Raw genomic sequence first — 19135 nt, 5'->3', positions numbered from 1 at the left:
GGGGTGCAAATATTACACCCCAATGGATTTTTGACACTTTTTTTAACAAGTAAAATATTGGCTATCATAGTTCACTATATATGGCCTTTATATGGAAATGCTACCTCTGTTTGTTTCCGCATTTAAACAATTAAAAATTATTGATTGGGCAAATTTAGCAAATAATTCTCCTTCCTTTAGTCATTGAATGGAATCAAGTATTTATACCCCCGCAAACGAAGTTTAGGGGGGTATATTGGTTTCACCCTGTCCGTCTGTCTGTCTGTCCGTCTGTCCGTCTGTCTGTCTGTCCGTCTGTCCGTCTGTCTGTAGACGCAACTTTGTCCCCCCTATAGAATTTTTTATTACTGCATGGAACAGTTTGAAAATTTGTACATATGTTGAACACCATCTGAAGATGTGCACCTGCAATTTTTTTTAAGATCAGACAAGATTTAATGATTTTATGACAGTTTTCATTTTCCTTATTCTATATATTGTACACTAATGTTGAAAAGTAAGGGAGGTAATCCTTACAGATTTTATTAATTAATTAATAGAAAACACTCTAAAATATATTTATATAAATACATCCAGATGAAGTTTTTTGTCTTTATGTCTTAATTAATAAAAAAAAATTATTTTTTATAAGTATTCTATGAACTGACAATGCAAAGTTTTTGTTTGTCAATGATAAATTCTTAGGAGCTAATAAGAACATCAAAGACAAGTGTGGCTGAATTCATTTGTCCCAAGGGAGCCATTATCTGAGCCATGGTTCAGATGGAGCATGTGTTTAGGGGAAATTGATAATCTGTAAAGTGGGTGATGGTTTTGGGGCTATTTTAAAACTGTTTCATGTAAACCAAAAGGTCTATCATTATATTAAGGAAATAAATAATATAATTATTAATAAAGATGTTAAACTATTTTTAGAGGTTGTTTAAATTTATTTGTCAAGTAAATTGATGAAGTGACCCTATTGGGCATTAATTTAAATGAAATTCAAAATTACTGATATGATTGTAGTGTTTTGGCAATTTTAAAATTGTTTGTAATATTAAATTTTCTTTTTATTACATATTTTTACATAGTATGGTAATTATGGTAATGTTTTGGGAGTTTATTAAATTTAACAAGTTCATCAAAGAAAATCATAGTCCTATGGGATCAATTTTCTGATATGGAGTTCCATTGTGCCATAGGAGAAAGTGAGGAAAATTTGAAACAACTAATTGCATCTGTCAAGACTCTTATTAGTAAGATATTGAAAGTTTTATCAACAGAAGAGCATTGCTTGGCTACCGGTATTTCTATTCACTGCAAAGGGAGGGGTTATTGTCATTTTGTTGGTTTTTCTTTAAATCAATTAAATTAAGAAAATATATCATCAAATACATACATTTGTAAATGTATAACTGTTATAGATATGTATTTACAGTGAAATTCTGACAATTTTGATTTTATTTTTTCTTTGTTAACTAATTTTTTTATTTTTTTTACAATTCTAGAAATTTTTTTTTGTATGTGTTCCAAACCTTTATTATTCAATTCAATTATTTGTCCCATTTGAAATTAGCCTAGCGGGGGTATTAGTCCCATTAGGACAGTTCTAGTTTGTAGTAAAGTTCAAAATACCTCTTACTTTTTTATCCTTCATTAACCCTAAATATGACTTGTTTTTCATCTGTTGATTTATTCTGCGAAAATTTGCCCTACTGTGAATCCTTTACATAGTTTTATTATCCGCCAGTGACCCGAAATGGCAATTATGTTGCAAAATTATACCTCAGAGCCGTCATCCATCAACTTACAAATAAAACGCTCACTTTTAGTTGTTACAGATCTTTAATAAATATTTTAAAAACAAAATATAAAAAATGACTTACTGAAAACAAAAATGATAAATCCTTTTATAGATCATTGACATTCTAAAACTGTTAAGGTAAGTGCAAAAATTGCAACTTGAGGCTGTAGTCAACAATTACAGGCGTGCATTTTTATTATTATTGACCAAGGAAACTAGGAAAAAAGTTTAACGTTTTTTTATTCTTTGCCCTGATTCTAATTTCAAGTACAGAGTTAGATTAACCTAATACAAAAGTAGAGGCTGCCCTTGGGGTACTACAGATTCCTTATTTAAAGGAAGTGAACATGAAAAAATTATCAAGGGCTCAAATTTGTCTGTTTGATGTGTATAATGATATCTGAAAACCATTTAGACAGAGCTTTCCTCAGTAAAAAGATATACCACTTAGAATAACTAATTCTTGCAATCCATGAGCGCTGCCATATTGTTAAAATCATTACCTCCCTGCTGGGTTATCTCTAAGCATCTAAGAGAGGGCAGCACTGATGCTGCCGTCAGTGAGACACATTGCAATTTTACACACGTGTAGAAACAGGGATAAAATGCCATCATCAAAATGTGGAAACTTGAAAGGAATGTAAAGAGTTGTCATTTTAAACAGTGTTTATGGAGGAAGATTTTGGATCTCAGAATGATGCATTCCCACCAGCAGTTAATGTGACATGTAACTAGAATGGAATGTCCGTGGATCAGTGTTATTGTGACCTATTTTTTCTTGCACTCGGGAATTTCTTGTTTATGAGTTTGAACATTATGTGTGCTACATAAATGAGCACACAAGGTGCATTGCACAGCATCCTGACTTTTAAAAAGTGTCTTAGTCCTGTTATTCTTCTGACAGCATAAACAGAATCGGCGTACATATCATCAAGATCTCATGTATAAAAAAAAACAAATCAGAAAAATTTCCAGGGCATTTAAATAAAAAGTAACGGTAAGAAACCCCACATGGAAAATGGAATTACAATTTTATATTAATTTAAATTGAAATCTAAAAACAGCATTTTATTTATGTAAACACTGACTGCCACATGCATCTCCGTACAAACATCTGGAATGTGATGGTCTTATATTTCACAAATTAATTTATCTATATTCATTTTTTGTACAAATCATAAATAGTTATCTGAGGTTCATTTATAGAAATGTACTAAATCCTTGTCTTCTCATGACAGTACACAAAATTTTTCTTCACATCAAGGCATATTTTTTCGTCGTAACTTTTATCAACTCTGTACATAAACACTGGCCTAGTTCCAACATTGACCCAGTCACCAGCAGCAATGTGGCTTATCTACGTCAGAGAACAGATGCATGCTGGGGAATAATGGATTACCTCCATAAACCTTTCACTGAGAGTGTTAAATTGATAAAATCTCTTGATAGAAATAAACAAATAGGTAACAGACCTCATTTTTAAGTTTCAAAAAGCTTTTATAATTTATTAAGCAACAATTATTTTTTTCATGTTCACTTCCTTTAATGCAAGCTCTGTATTCTGCAATTGTGAGTGCCAAACATTTGTTATAATTTCATAGACCAGTACATCTGTCATAAAAATAAAAGAGAGATTTCAAAATCCACGAAAGATGCTTCTCGCCATTTTATGCCTATAATAACTCCTTGTGTTTCATTAGGAATTTACAGTATCGCCCTAATGCAATAGCTATAAGATCCTGACTCAGGGAGAAAGAGAAAAAGTTATCTTCTCCTTTGATATGGGTCTGTATGTCTCGAGTCACAACCCATTGCAAGTATAAAGTAAACAAAACAAGTTTTTAAAAGAACCTTTTTGTGGCAATAAATATTAAAAAATTTCCACTTTATTACAAAGAAGTTAACAGACTAGCAAGGGGTTCTCAAGATACATGTATTGACTTTTGAACTAAAAAATAAATCCAAAAATTTACTGTCAAGAAAATGTGTTACAAGATATTGAGTAAAAAATACCATACTTTTCCTTGTCCAGCAAAGAGTTCTGGAGATACTGTGTTTTAATTATATTCATGGACAATCATTTTTGTGGATTTAAAGATACAATCAGTCTCTACAATACAGTACAATGTACTTAAATTTGTGGTCTGGCCAATGTTTCAATAAATACAATTTGTTATACATGTATTATAAATTATAAAAATATTGCACTTCAACGAACCTGATTTTTGGATATTAACTCAATAAGGAACTCAATTACATGTAACTCAATAAGGAAAGTCACTAAAATAAGAATTTAAAAAATATTGATATTTTTTTTTTTGACCCCTGATCTTTGACTGGGTGACCTTTTATGACATTGGTGTCATCTATTACTTACAGGGTATCCAACTTTGATCCAAAATTTACCTTAAGGTACTTCACTACACCTAGACTTATACTTTTTAAGATACTACGTCACAAGATGGCGATTTAAATGTTTTGTTAAACTGTTTGTATCAATCAATTCAGATGTATATGACAGCTCAGTGGTTAAAGTATCAGGCTTGTGAACCGCAGATCATGAGTTCGAATCCATCTGTGGCTTTTGTTCATGTTTACTGAATGAAATTTATAAAATATCATATTTAACCAAAATTGCACATTTTTTCGCTTTTTTGACATATATACTTCTTATCCATCATGCTCTCTATCATAACCATGTAATTTTCTGCTGAGTTGAGAAACTATTTGAAGGTGTAGTGAAGTACTTTAAAAAGATTGAAATATTGAAAAATTGGAATCATAGGAACCCCCCCCCCACGGGATTAGGATTTTCATGATTTTGGGAATTTAGGTGGTTTTTTTGCTTGTCAATGTTTCTAAGATCAGATCACCTGGTCTACTGACAAACAAATGACTGCTGACTAAAAAGTGCAAAGCATTAAGGCCCCATTTAGTAGAGTATCGAGGCTGAAAATGTGACAATATGGCGGGGTTGCATATTCTTCAGTGATAATTGATTTTTTTACTAGAAGGTCAAAAGTTTGTGTTATTTCTTGAGAGATCCTTCGTAACATTTTACTACTATGTGGTCTGTCTCTTTGTTTTCTTCCAAAAACTGTTTCCTACAATTGATAAAATAGGCATGTAGAAGAGCAAATTTCACTTGAAATACAGCATGATCATCATTATACATGTTCATGATATTTATTTTAGTCCATTCATAGTAAGTTTATAAAATGTACTAGATACTTTTTAACCTTTGGAAAATTTCAGTGAAACCCCACAAAAAAAACTTTTGAAGAGTAGGAATTAATTTACCATGTGACTGGGTATTTGTCAATGATATTATCCCACGTAAAGTCTGTTTCAAACTTGTGCAGCGTCCAGCTCAGAAATTTGTTTGCAAGGTTCTGCAGAAACAGAAATAATGAATTACTGGTACCTCACGAAATACAACATGCTAAAACACAGTCAGAGTGCTATAAATATCAAAGCCAAATCCAAACCTTCCAGTCTTGTAAAGTTGTGTCATCAAGTGACAGCCATTTCTGAATTTCATTCATTCTTGTCTCCATCTAAAAAGGATTATTTATACATGTACTATGCACATAATGCTCCAGTGATTACCATATACACATAAAATATCAAAAGCTGAAAACCTCAGAACCACATTTGCCGTAATTTACATGCAAGTGCATGTACATATGATAAGCATCGATGTTTATGAAAAGAAAAAACATCTTTTCATTTTTGATACTTGTAATTTCCTTAAAGATGGTATGATTTGCAGTGACTAGGCTTTTAAAGAAGTATTGTACAAAAAATGCATCATAATTATGATTGTTATTTTGGGAATTAAGTGGCAATATTTGGTGAATTCAATCTTAAAACAAACTGTGCCATGAAAAGATAATATGATATATGCAAGATGTTATGAATATGTCAGCAAATATTCAAATTACTTCATGTATATTGATTAAATCTCATATTTTTTTATATTTCATACATGTACTGTAAACTAAGAGAGAGCATTTGTGCATACCTTCTGATGAACTTTGGGAAGAGAGAAGGCTTCACTGGTCTTTGCCTTGGATGTACATCCAGCTCGCAATTTTTCACGAATTGCTCGACACATTATATACCTACAACGTAATTATAATAAACGTGATTGAAGAAACACAATCCGTAGAAAATACAACCAATGCTACCCTAATTAAACTATGCTTCACAACAGATCAATTTTTTGAATAATACATTAATTATACCGTTTAACAATTTTAAACTCTACTGTAATGCAAACATTTTGTTTTACATGAAAATGAAATACTTCACAATGCTAAATTCTCAGAGCTTAAGTATTGTACCAAACAGTTTTCTTCTTTAAAAGTCCAATAACTTCTCCCTGTTTGTCCATGAAATAAAGGACCTCTCCCTCAGAATTATAATCTTGTCTTATCTACGAATGCAAAACAAACATAGCACATACAGTTGAACTTCGATATCTCCAACACCGTTATCTCGAATACAATGGATATGTCGTAGTGATTTGTTAGTCCCAACAACTTTTATTAAAACTACTTTATCCTCGATAATACTTGGATATCTCGAAGTTTTTAAACAGTTCCATCTAGTTCGAGATAACGTAGTTTGACTGTATTATATAAAGAATTGTATACAAATGAATTTCTGATCAGAAGTAACAACAATTTTGGAAAGTCAAAGACTAATATCATACCTTCAAATCAAAATGAAATGAAGTTGAATTTTTTTGGTATATACTTACTTTAGCCATTCTCTGATCTAAATCAGAAGTGGTGATGATGTCATAGGACACACAAGACAACCCTAGAGCATTAGCAATCTGAAAGATGATTTGTGATGTAATAGAGTTTCTGCATATACATATACATATACATGATATATAATTATACTCACATTATCAAATACAATTATGAATTTAATGTTTGATTTAATATATCATTATTTATATAATTAAACAACCTTTATAATTCTTTAAAAGAATTTGTTAATGTTATAATGGAAAGATGAACTATGATTAAAAAGGGCCATAGGGAGATAAATATGTTGCAGACAAGGATTTTACACACAGATTTTTTTTGGGGCCTTAATCTGCGATATAAGAAATTGGTTCAAGATCACTTCACAGCCTTTTTCCAAAACACACTCCATGCATGAAGTTTGAGCCAGATTGGGCCAAGTAGAAAGCAAAAATATCAACCAGATAAGTGATATTGGACAGGAACACACCCTACATAGCCACATATGATGGAAGCAGTTTGTTGGAGTAAAATGTCTGTACCTCAATACCAATGTGTGGAGGAATGGCCCCTAAACAGTCGTCATCTTTAGGGTCCAAATCAAATTTGGTCCATGTGATGAATTTCAGCTTTGGACTGAAATTAAAAGTTATTTATCATTATCACATACCAAGATACTAGCTCACTGAATACCCCCCTTTGCAGGCCAAGGGTTTATGATCCACTCTGCTCCTTTACTAGCGAAGACAAGAATATGAATGAACATGAATATTCTTTACATAGGGCCAAAATAAAAATTTTTGTTTGTTTGGATTAGAATTACCTGCCGCCTCATTGAAACATTGAAATACACTAAATTTCAGTTAATAATTTCAAAGCCAATGCTAAGTTTTTTAAATAAATTGCCACAATGACCTAATAATATAGACAAAAGTATATTTATATACCTAGAAAGATAAGAGAGATCAACTACATGCTGATGGTCTGGAGATAAAATCTCAAACACAGCTGTGTATCCACTCCAAGCCATGAACTTCATCAATCTGTTCAATGCAATGAAGGCAAATTGAGTTAGACAATTAAAAATGCATATCAAAATTAGTTTAGATAAGTACTTCTACTTTGTCCTCTAGCTTGTATATTTCGTTGAAAAAAGCAGAGCACAGTCATATCATTTATTACCAGGAATAGAAAAAACAACAGCAAAGAGAAATGATTGTACAAACCTAAGTTCGGCTTCATCGCCCATTTTGTCTAATGAATCAATCACCGTCTCACATACTTCTCTTGCAATGCGGAACCTTGACTCAGCATATTTCTTGATATCATCTGCAAAGCATTAACATATGCTAAATGTCATATCAATCCTTCAACTGAGACAAATGAGATAAGATCTATCAGTTACTTGTGTTTTGTTTAAAATAATTTGTAGTACCCTGTACACTTCTGAAAAAAAATAAATTATAATTGTCCCTCCCTTCCCTCTTTCAAAAACCCATTCCTTAAGTTTTTTTTTAAATTTAGTTCAATCTTTTTTTATTGATTTTTCTTTGAAATTGAACCTACAATATATGTACAAACTGCAAAAAAAAAGACCATCCTAATCACCTTTCTTTCTGAACATCAAATGCACATTTTTGGATCCACCACACCATACATACTCCCCATCAATCAAACAACAGCTGAGATGAGCAGCCTCTCCATTGGCCTTCTTTGTTGCTATCACTTTGTCAGCTTCCTCTATAGGCTGAAATAGTGGTGTATTGGTACATCACATTAACATTAGAAATGACGTTGAAATACCGATTGAAAAAACATAATCAGAACAAGAGGTGCATAGCAACAGTGCTCACAAGACGTACCAACTAGCGTATTTGAATACTTGTGTAATGACTCTAATTCTAACATTGACAAATAAATTAATATTTCAAACTTTATACTCCTTTTGTAAAAGTGAGACATTGAAAAAAAGTAAGCTTGTGTAAGTTTTTTTTTAGCACCAGAGCCATGCATGATGATACTGCAATACAAATTAAGAACATGCATGTATATTATACCTTAGTGAAATATTTCTTCCACACCAAGTTATCTCCCATCTCTCTGTCATCATCATCTCCTAGCCCTCCTGTAAACTTTTTCATCGCTTGAAGCACACATTGTGTACCCGCCTCTGGACCCTTGTCTATGTGCAAAAAACTGTTTCCCCGGGCAACCTATAAAAACCACATAACACATAAATGCAAGGTTCACTGAGAATCTGCCAATTGAAAAACCTATTAACTTACATACAATGTACATGTATTTACTTTATAAAATCAAATACTGTCAGGCTTCATAATAATCTCTATAAGAATAATCATTGATTTTATATTATTCAGCAAATTAACTCAAGCATTCTTATCTTTAACGGTAAATTTTTAAATGTGCAGACAGTATACTCGTCTCACCCTTTTCCTGATTTCCTTGTTTTTGTCATAAATGGCATCATCTGGCCCACGCTTTGTAAACACTTTGACATCTATTATTTCCCCTTCCAGTCCATTAGGAAGAACACCTGTTGGTACACCTGCACTGATCACCTTAAGATGGTTCTCATGTCTCGCCCATCGTAACCAGCTGAAAAGAAAAAAAAAGAGAGAAAGTTTAAGTACCGGTATCATATAAAGCTGAAGCTCCCAATTAATTTTAATTTAATTAGAAAGAAGACAACTAGCAGTGGGAGAAAACATGAGAGATCATTCCACAATTTAAACCCAGGTCCAGTGAATATCAAGTTTAGTAAGGTGCTCTACCAATTCAGCTATTATCTGGCTCCTATGCTCAAATTAAACTTATAGTCTGAACACAAGATGAAGTTATAAGCATTTACACATAAGCTCTAATTCTGAATATTCGTGTCACTTCTGTAAGAATTTCCTAAATATGATTCAAAGGGGTACTACAATGTGCCTCAAAAGTACATTTTAGATGTTTTGGGGGGTTTTTTTATGATTATTTTCTTTCACCTTTTTTTTAATTCTCTTGATATCACAATTAAGCTGATAAAATTTTATTCTTTAAAGTAAAACATGCATAAATTTGAAAACTATGCCAATAGTATAAATTCAAAATAACTTGGTAAAATAATTACAACAACAGTTTTAACGTTATACCCTAATCACTAAAAATAGCAAAGGGGAACTTAACTTTCTTGTGCAACATCTGGCATAGTCCTGAAATTCAAATAAAAATTGACTTACCCCTCAGTAGCTGTTTGATTCTCTTTAAAATCTGTTGGTGAGATTGATAATAAATGATTTCGTACGTCCTCACATATTGGTTTGCCTTCTAATTTAGAACAAATAAATTCAACCACATCCTCAACATTGCAGCAGCCTGCCATTTAGAAGCCTTCTCTACTTTCAGTTTCGCCTTATTCGGAACTCATCGGTATTTTTCATTGAGAAACACATGCCCGTTGCCACTAACAATTGTGTCAACATTTAATCGAGACAAGCGATAATTTGTCGCGACAAGTTCATTCTGAAGCAGATAACGTAGCAACCACTACCTGATTAATTACATTCTTGTGATGGTCATCTCTCGATTCCATGGACAACGGGGGTCAGATTGCCATTTATATAATGAGTGTCGACTTGCTCTTGAAACCTCATATACACATATGTAATTTCAACCATGCATGCATCTCTTACAGCACACTGTTTAATACATCTATCATCTTATTTCATGAACACGTTGACAACATCATGTTTACAAAAACATCTATTTAAAAAAAAAAGACATCTGCTGACAGAACTTGCACGTTGGAGATATGAAATTGATTATAGCAACGAGCATGCATGTGCAATCTGCAGTGTAAGTATTTGCCGATGTTGCCTTTTGTATGATTTTTATGTCATTCAACCTATATCAAACGATATCTATGATTGGAATTGTTAACTATTTAAAATACGATGCACAGATTATACATAATTATGATAATTGTTTTTACTGACTATCTGTCAAAGATAAAGGTATATTATATCATTGATCTTTCTATTATCAATATACCGGTACATCAATAAACAAACTTAGTAAATGGAAATGACGATCTAAGTTTCTAAACAGGTGTCAACTTCAGTTGTAAATTTGAACAATAAAGAATTGATCAAATAAAACCATAAGGAAAAAAAAAAAGTGAACGCATCCAACCGGTGTTCCCACCCCAAAACAAAACACGATCACAAACCAACAACAAACCAGCAATAACAAACAAACAAAACAACCCACATGTCCTATATGAATAAAGGAAAAGCAACGAGTATATCCTCAAAGGCTATGTATCGGATAGAGGGGTCGAATAGGAGTAGAAAATAAGATAGTATAATCTATAAATAAAACTAAGTTTTTTTTCTTCTAAAATGGTTATCAGTAGCTTGAATTTTCCAACAAATTCCACAATTTCATTTTAGTCCATTAAAGTAAATATCACGGACCTCATTGAGTAAGTTATCTTTATATTTCCCTTCAATTGTAATTTATCTTGTGACCAAACTGGTGGCATATTTCACTTCAATACATGACGGTCTATAGAATAATAAAACTTATAGAATATATGCATTTTTGGTGTAATTTTACTATGTAAATTTAAGATCCAATCCCTCTAGATGCGCATGGGTGGTAGCCGGGGGTGTCGACAATATCACAAGTCCGGAACAAGTTTATAGACCAAAAAATTTCAGCTACACCTAATGTGTTAAAATTTTCGTATCTTATGACAACATGTAAAATGAAATTGCTGAGAAAATTGTGTATTTATATAACAAAGATATACGAGGTAGTCTGTCCTCCATGAGTTTCACTTTGTATAACTTTTCCTAACTCTATAACCTTTACATTAATATATGTTGACCTCTGACCAATTTATATGTATATTTTAATGTTATTTTTGTACCATATGTTTGAAATGGTTTTGAGCGAATAAATGAACTGAACTGAACTGACAGATAATTACTGGTATGACTTCAGAAATTCATGATGTCATAAATCGTCTGTTAGCTAAATATACATTTGTGTATTACATTGTATTTCACTATGACCTTGATTTGCTCCCTCCTGTTACACGAAATCCGCTGTTCTTAAATACACAAATTACAAAAAAAAAATTATGATGAAGTAGTTATTCCATATAACTCCCCATCTTTTTTCCGCACCAGTCGCCGAAAAGATATAACTTTAACTTATATGGACTAATATATAAAACAGTGTTCTGATGTATTGAGAGTATCACCAATGTTCCACAGGTGCTTGAGGACAGAACCGACCCCCCCCCCCCTTCCACCCCTAATCCCAATTATAGACCCCCGGGACGTTACTCCTTTATTCATTTAATTATCATTTTATGACATATTTCTTATCTTAATTATATCTTCATTGCGAAAATTTACCTAAAAACAAACATTTTTTTTTTAATCAGACCCATCTATTTATATAATACAAATATCCCAGGGGTCTATACTCGGGGTGGGGAATGGAAGTGGCGGTCCCGTCCTCGAACACCTGTGCATCGTTCATTGTACCGACAGTTAAATTGCTGTCCAAGACAGTTGCCTTTCAATAATTATCGCAGCTAGGTAAAAAAGTCAAAGTTGAATACTCTTCGCCTACATTAGAGAATTAAGAAATCAATGAACTTTAAATCTTAAATTCCGGTCAAAACGGCCAACGCGGAATTGAGTTTAAAAAATTCTGATAACATTTTAATGACTATTAAGTCCTTAATTTTGCTCTTCCTTTAATTTTACTACTCTCAGTTTTCCCCATTTTTATGACCACAAATCAATAACAGAACTATATAACCATTTTTTAATACAATTTAAATGACTTTTTTTCTCGACTAAAAATTAAATTCATTAACTTTATTTTGATTTAATAATCCTTCAATTTTCCTGACTTGCTAACCATGTATGGTATTGCAATAATTTAGCTCTCAAAATAAAGAAAATATTAAATTTGGGGGTGGCTAAATCATTGCACATTTTAGTAACGTGACTGGTGCATGAAATGTTGTAAATTATCAACGTATCTTTGCAGACAATGCAAGGCATTGTATTTCAATTAATTAAAAACCAGCTGCACAAATTGGGTGGGAGGAGGGGTGTGTCAAGGAAATTTTGCAGGGTTTTTTTTTGGGGGGGGGGGGGGGGTGGGGTGGGGGTAGAGGGAATTTCATCTACTGAGGTTGGGGTGAGGTGTTGTAAGAGTTGGTTGGTGCAAACCCAATACCTCACACATATTTTGAGCATAACTTCACCTAGTACACAAACTTAAGCAGTATTCTTCATTTCAATTCCCTTGTCCCCTTTAATGCATGCAATGGAATTCAACACTAAAACTACAGAGGTTGATTTTATATAGTATTTATTCTTATAATATTTTTGGCCTGAATGTCGTTGTCAGACTTCAAACCAAACATAACAAACAAATTGTGGACAAAAGTTACAATACTCTAAAGACTCACTAAGCACCGTTAAGGCGTCTCCAACACAAGCACACACAGAGAGCACATTTACCAGTGGAGTATAATAATCTCACTTATTTAAAACATCCCCCCTTTCCCTAAATATCCCTGTCAAAACAAGAAAAAATTGTTCTTTGTAAGTTTATTTTTTTTCCCTATATTTACAATGGGTAATAAAAAAAATGCAAGAACATTTTGAATATGTCTCATGCTTAAATGAAGCTGAATGATTGAGTGAAATGTATTTTTATAAATGAAAATAATGAAAAGTTGGGAAATCAGTTGAAACAAAATATAACAAATAACTTTGATATATAACATATATTGCAACAAATCCCCAACTTTGCAAAGAAAAAAAATAAATCTTCCTGGGAATTTATTTTTCAAGTGTTTAATGAAAAGATATTTTCCATTTTGATACTCTCATATCAGTCATCCAGCTATTCACAATAACAATTTTTCAGAAGTTTTTGTTTTCAATCACAAAATAATCAGGATTTTTTTCTATAACACCTAGTCCTGAGTTTTAAAATCAGTAAAAAGAATTATACAGATCATTTCATTGTTTCATAAAATAAGAAAGCCTACAGAAATAAATTTGCATCGAATAACACAAAAAAAGTAACGAGAGAACTGTTAGTTATGAACACTTAAAACCGGTAATGGCGGAGCAGAATCAATGCACATGTTCAAAAGACAAATGTGCCAGGCAATTGTTCATTCCACTATTGTTGCCAAAGATCCGTTTGTTCATATTGTCCAACATCACAGATAAACTGAAGTACACATTTATTATTTTTCAGTCCTCCATTAAATTTTTTTCTTATTCACAGACAATTTTTTGTAACTTTCTTGAGTAGCAATTTGAACAGTTTTTTGTTTTAAATGTTGATGTATTTACACTGAGTTAAAATGTTCTAATAGTCAGATATTGTTTGTTATGCCTTTGCCTTGTTTTGGACAGGTAGGTATAACTTGAATTCTGCCGGTAATTCATCTTCTGAATATAGTCTGTCTGAGAAGTATACTCTTCGAATCCGACAATTGGCATGAATCTGTATAAACATCAAACAAAACTACAAATTAGCAAAGACCTCAAAACTCAAATAAAACTTGGCTTACTTTTCGTGTTCATTTCAATATTCTTTAAAATTTCCATTTTAATTCTACAGAAACATTTTTTTACCTGGACTCTCAGGGTTTCAATATAGTTTGTTCCATATGCTCTCCTTGTGAAATCTGACAAGTTGAACTGAATTTGATTCCAGCCATCATCCAACCTCATTGGCATGGTACAGATAAATGGCTTCACTCGTGTGGTACTCTGGTAATTGCTAGCTCTAAATCGCCTCCTGACATTCTTGTCATCTAAGACCTGATTTACAAGAGAAACATATCTATGAACTACAAGAATTACAATCAGTGTTGACAAAAACTTATCAAAATCTTTCATATTCATGAGTATACAAATCATCTAAAAACATACCTGTACTTCAAATGTGAAATATTTCTTTAAATTTTTGATGATCATCACCAAGAATGGAAGCTTAATACCAAGTGTTTTCTTTGGATCTGCTGGACATGTGATGTATGTTGTGCTGTAACAATAAGGAAGCCAGATGAACGTTATGTTTGTATCAAATCATAGACAGAAATATACAGCTGTTATGTCATTTACTTGGCAAATTAAAGACATTCAAAATGTTCACATACCTGACATTTGTTCCAACAATTTCTAAAACTAACGACTGAATGTCATTGTCTGTGATACGTTTGATGTGACCATTTCGCACCTGAAAGATAAAGATATAATATGAATTTCATAATTTTGTGCATATATCGACGACACAGACAATGTTTGATCATCTGTCTCTCACATTCCACAAACAATGAAACTTGATATATCTGCATGGCAACAACCCCATATATATTGCAAGATAAAATGCCAACGTTCAACATTAATGCAAACATGCATAAATAATGCATTGCCACCTAATAAAATGTCATAAATGCAGTATTTGTGGATAAACTGCGTTTAAATTGTGATCTGTCAATTTTTCACGATCGCACACAAACAATGGAAACCCCACTTCCGCTCTCGTAACCAACCACATTTCCTCGATAAAAATTCAATAGACAAATATAACATCGTTGTTTTTACGTTAAACATTAATAATTTTCATTAATTAAGTAGTTTATAATGATCATCTCTGTCACTGTTGATGGGAAATCATCAAATCAAGAAAGCATGTACTAGGTTGCCATGTCACTATGGCGATCATGGAAGATAACTGCAAAGTGATAACTTCGACTTACCTTTTTATCCCAAATTTGCAACGGTTTGCTTCCTATACTGTAAAGTATGGACAAAAATCCACTCTGAAATGTGTTCTTAAACATCTTTAGTGATGGCTGTGTTTTCAAATAACTCAATATATCTTCGTCCTTTTGGACGCCGGCTACACAGCTCCTGCTCTCGTGGTGTTCAGTCGTTAAGTGAAGATCTAGCTGTGCGTTGATCAACTTACTACGTTTCCAAGGGCGGTAAAGGGGTCGCTCTACGATACAGTTGCTAAGTTCAGTTTCCAAGGCGCTTTTTAAAAGAATTTTCATGAACCTACATTTGCAATCAATATGATAGTTGATTATAGCATTGAGTGTGCAAAAAAGGAAATTATTAAGTGTGGCAAAGGTGAAAAAGTAATTTAAAATAAAATTTATATATGCACTATTTGCGGAGGCATATCAACAGTACGTGAATAGTACTTCCGTGTATTCAACGCGGATATTTTGGATGCATGCGTTTTTAGGTAAACATGGTAAATAATATATTAATGAAATCGCAGTTTTAATTATGTGAAACTTCATAATTTAACATGATTGAAGGGTACTGTTAAATGTTTTTATTTAATCTTTCATTTTATAAAGAAATAATGTTTTAAAATATATAAATAGGACGTAAGTTTACGTTTTGTACTTGAATAAATAGTTCCATATATATTCAGTGTTTATTTATAGTATATAGGTCTATAACATGTTTTATAGAAAATTTAAGTCAAACAAAATCTGTTGAATGTAAAAATATGATCAAGATAATAAAAATAGCCTGTTTTAGATGAATAATTTTAAATGTATATTTTTTTACCCAGTAATTTAATAAATTCTTACTTTTCGTTTTAAAAATTTCATTTAAAAGTAAAAAAAAAAAAATGATTTTAATATCCAGTGTTAGAAAAAAAAATTAGATCAGTGAATGTTATCATGTATGCTGTGTGTAAATAAAAAGTTATTAAAATGCAAAACAAGAACAACAATCGTATGTGCTGAAAATATGCGCAAAACAAATTAAAGCCTATAGTCTACTTATATATCATAAATATTTAAAAGATACACCATTAATATTATGGACGTTAATCTTATTAAACTTTAATTCGTTAACTTTTTGCAATTCACAAATCGAAGCGATGGATGCTGTGAACAATATTTATATGGATTTGATTCATTATTTTTTTTTTTGGGGGGGGGGGGCACATAGTCGTTGCGTGGGTTATATTAATATTATTTGTATGTACCGCTTAATCAACTAATTGGTGATCACCTTATAATTTTTTCTTCGTCATGCATTATAAACCCGTACGTTTAATAAAAAATATATATTTTTAATATGCCCCCCCCCCCGTTTTTGTCGCAGCAAAGATTTTTTGTTAACTTTACATATAAAGATGTAAATTATGATGGTGTTGCCCCCCCCCCCCCCCCCACACCTCTTTTTGAGAGTATGTAAAAAATTGAAATGAAATAACGAAATTAAGACGGAATATGAAGTTATAGATAAACTAGACTACGCAACCCCCCTCCCCGCGGATTTTCAAGATTCTGGGAAGTTCCTTTTTTCTGTGGGGTTTTTTTTTTGCTTCGTCTGCCCCCACCCCTTTAAAAAACGATGCTTCGTGCCTGTATACATGTGAAAAATATATTAAATAAACGTGAAGTTTTTGTAAATCTAAACCAAGGGCGTGTGGGTGATGTACGTGTTTAAAAAAGAATGTGATCAAAACAATGGTTCTGGATTACCATGACGCAATGGTACAAAATATTTAAAGTAGCCATTGAAATTGTGCATATGAGAATAGGTGCACGTACATTATAGGTTGTTTTCAATAACATCGCTTTTATATTAAAAATACTCAAAATACTAAACAATCAGATAACTTTGCTAGAAATGATATGGGAGAATAGAGCGAGTAAAAATACTTAAAACTTATTGACTCAACTTAAGATATATATGGTTACTAATTTCATCAAGAGGTCGATACCAAATTTTATACACGTAAACGTTATAATTATTTTTTTTATAGTTGGGGGTTCAATTTAAATTTACGTACCTCTTGACATCTTTGTTTTCCCCAGTTTGCAATTTAAACATCAATAGTTGCAAACAATCTTCTTGTTGTAGTCTATTATTGCAGATAAAATGTAATTCATCAATTATTGACAATTAATTAAAATGCCAAAATGTTAGTTTTGGTATATTATATACGGTCAAACAAACTAACATTTTTCTCCGTATCTTTCGCTCCTTTTTAAACGAAAGTGAACAAGCTTACATACCCTATTCCCAGAAATATCACATCTAAACTCCCTGAAAATATTCACATATATCCTTTCGTCTTTATTTGGAATTTCCTGTATGCGTACATGCACAACTACATGTCACGTTCTTTTTTTAACAACAAAGTTTCTTTAAATTCTTTTCAGCAGTTTCAGGCGAGTTGTGCTAGAAAACATATTTATCTTGGTTTCAAAAGAGGTCATATTCCTGAAGAAATAAAGAAATCAGAATTTTCTACGATTACTGGTATGCACATCCACACATTGTGTCCTTATAACAAAGTTTTTTGAAATTCTGTTCCATGGTTTAAGGTGGTATGGGACATCTGTCGATATTAATATCGATTAAAGTACATTATAACTGAAATACTTTCGCAGGTTTAGAATTTTCAATGTTTAACCAAAAAAAAAAAAAAAAAGCTTTTAAAAATATTTGGAGTGGTAAAAATTGTAAAAGGCCCAATGGGATTCGAACTTATGACTTACAGATTTGTAGTAAACCCTCTTAAGTTACCCACTGCGCAACGCTGTAAGGTGACAATAATGGGAAAGAAACTTCTTTTACAATTACACTTTATATTTCATTGTTTATTTCGATAAACAATACGTCACAGCATGGAAGTGTCCCATACCACCTTAAGAGGAGTTGCGCTGACCAAAACAGGACTGACAGCTAGACGGACGGTCAAAACATTACACCACTCCCGCAACCTGTTGCATGGGGTTAAAATTAGTAAAACATACACGCGCAAAAGTAAATATCAGAACGAATCTTATATGTTATTTTATAACTTGAATTTTGGTAAGTTTGCTCTCATTTTGTACGTAGCAGCCTCTTTCCCTCCGTTTGTTAAAGGTCCGTCTAACTGCACAAGGTTAGCACCCGCCAAAATAAATTAATAAATCTAGCAAGCTGCTCCAGACACCGCCTAATCCAAGAAGTCAGAAAAGAGGTAGTTCTAAGTCAAAACTGCGTGCAAATGCACTTTCCAAGATGTGATTTTAATTAAACTTGAACCATTGTTTATTTGGATATATCAGTATGTTTCGGATTTTTAAACAATGCAATTACAGAGTATACGATTTACATCATGCATTTACAACAAAATACATCGCCGGAAACCGACGGTCGGTCTCACTTCTTTTTTAAGTTTCCGACGATGCACAAAATGTAGAATATATATACTTTAATTAATGACCCACCCCACCCGCACTTACAAGTCACTACATAACAGTTTGTAATTATTGGACGAGGATATCAACTTCAAATTTACATCAAGAAACGATAGATAGGGGTTAGCAAGTTCCAGTTATTTGACAGAGTTGACTTTTTTCTCCCGCTCGCATCTGCTGAAAAATTCCACAGCATTATCATTATATATTTACGTTTTCCAGTGTCTTTGCCTGTGATAACACTAAGTATCGATTTTGTACTATGTAACCCATAATACAAATGACGCCAAATTGAGGCGCCAGCGG

General features: G+C 32.4%; 2 protein-coding genes across 2 annotated transcripts; both read right to left on the bottom strand.

Moving 5' to 3' along the window:
- Nucleotides 1–3328: 3328 nt before the first annotated feature.
- On the bottom strand, nucleotides 3329–9966 carry LOC105332853 (uncharacterized). The gene is made up of 13 exons (XM_011435575.4): nucleotides 9786–9966; nucleotides 8994–9162; nucleotides 8604–8759; nucleotides 8155–8293; nucleotides 7773–7875; nucleotides 7494–7589; nucleotides 7089–7182; nucleotides 6552–6629; nucleotides 6133–6224; nucleotides 5811–5910; nucleotides 5275–5343; nucleotides 5087–5178; nucleotides 3329–4890 (listed from the first exon to the last, which is right to left on the bottom strand). Exons 1-13 carry the CDS (start codon nucleotides 9926–9928, stop codon nucleotides 4815–4817), a joined length of 1407 nt encoding a protein of 468 aa, XP_011433877.2. The 5' UTR covers nucleotides 9929–9966; the 3' UTR covers nucleotides 3329–4814.
- A 2962-nt stretch (nucleotides 9967–12928) lies between these two features.
- LOC105332854 (cilia- and flagella-associated protein 20) lies at nucleotides 12929–17486 on the bottom strand. The gene is made up of 6 exons (XM_066078797.1): nucleotides 17431–17486; nucleotides 15362–15638; nucleotides 14759–14838; nucleotides 14532–14643; nucleotides 14232–14420; nucleotides 12929–14100 (listed from the first exon to the last, which is right to left on the bottom strand). Exons 1-6 carry the CDS (start codon nucleotides 17469–17471, stop codon nucleotides 13984–13986), a joined length of 816 nt encoding a protein of 271 aa, XP_065934869.1. The 5' UTR covers nucleotides 17472–17486; the 3' UTR covers nucleotides 12929–13983.
- Between the last annotated feature and the right edge of the window lie 1649 nt (nucleotides 17487–19135).

Source organism: Magallana gigas, chromosome 3 (genome assembly GCF_963853765.1).
Source record: "Magallana gigas chromosome 3, xbMagGiga1.1, whole genome shotgun sequence".
NCBI lineage: Eukaryota > Metazoa > Mollusca > Bivalvia > Ostreida > Ostreidae > Magallana > Magallana gigas.
This window is presented reverse-complemented; position numbering and strand designations above follow the sequence as displayed.

Bases quoted from the DNA above. Each gene is read 5' to 3' on its own strand.
- LOC105332853 (XM_011435575.4), bottom strand. From the start codon at position 9,928: ATGGCAGGCTGCTGCAATGTTGAGGATGTGGTTGAATTTATTTGTTCT. The intron at 8,760-8,993 runs GTGAGACGAGTA...TGGTTTTTATAG, and splicing joins ACAAGGAAATCAGGAAAAGG to GTTGCCCGGGGAAACAGTTT. The intron at 6,225-6,551 runs GTAAGTATATAC...TTGCATTCGTAG, and splicing joins TAGATCAGAGAATGGCTAAA to ATAAGACAAGATTATAATTC.
- LOC105332854 (XM_066078797.1), bottom strand. From the start codon at position 17,471: ATGTTTAAATTGCAAACTGGGGAAAACAAAGATGTCAAGAG. The intron at 14,839-15,361 runs GTAAGTCGAAGT...TTTATCTTTCAG, and splicing joins TGCAAATTTGGGATAAAAAG to GTGCGAAATGGTCACATCAA. The intron at 14,421-14,531 runs GTATGTTTTTAG...CTTGTAAATCAG, and splicing joins ATTTCACATTTGAAGTACAG to GTCTTAGATGACAAGAATGT.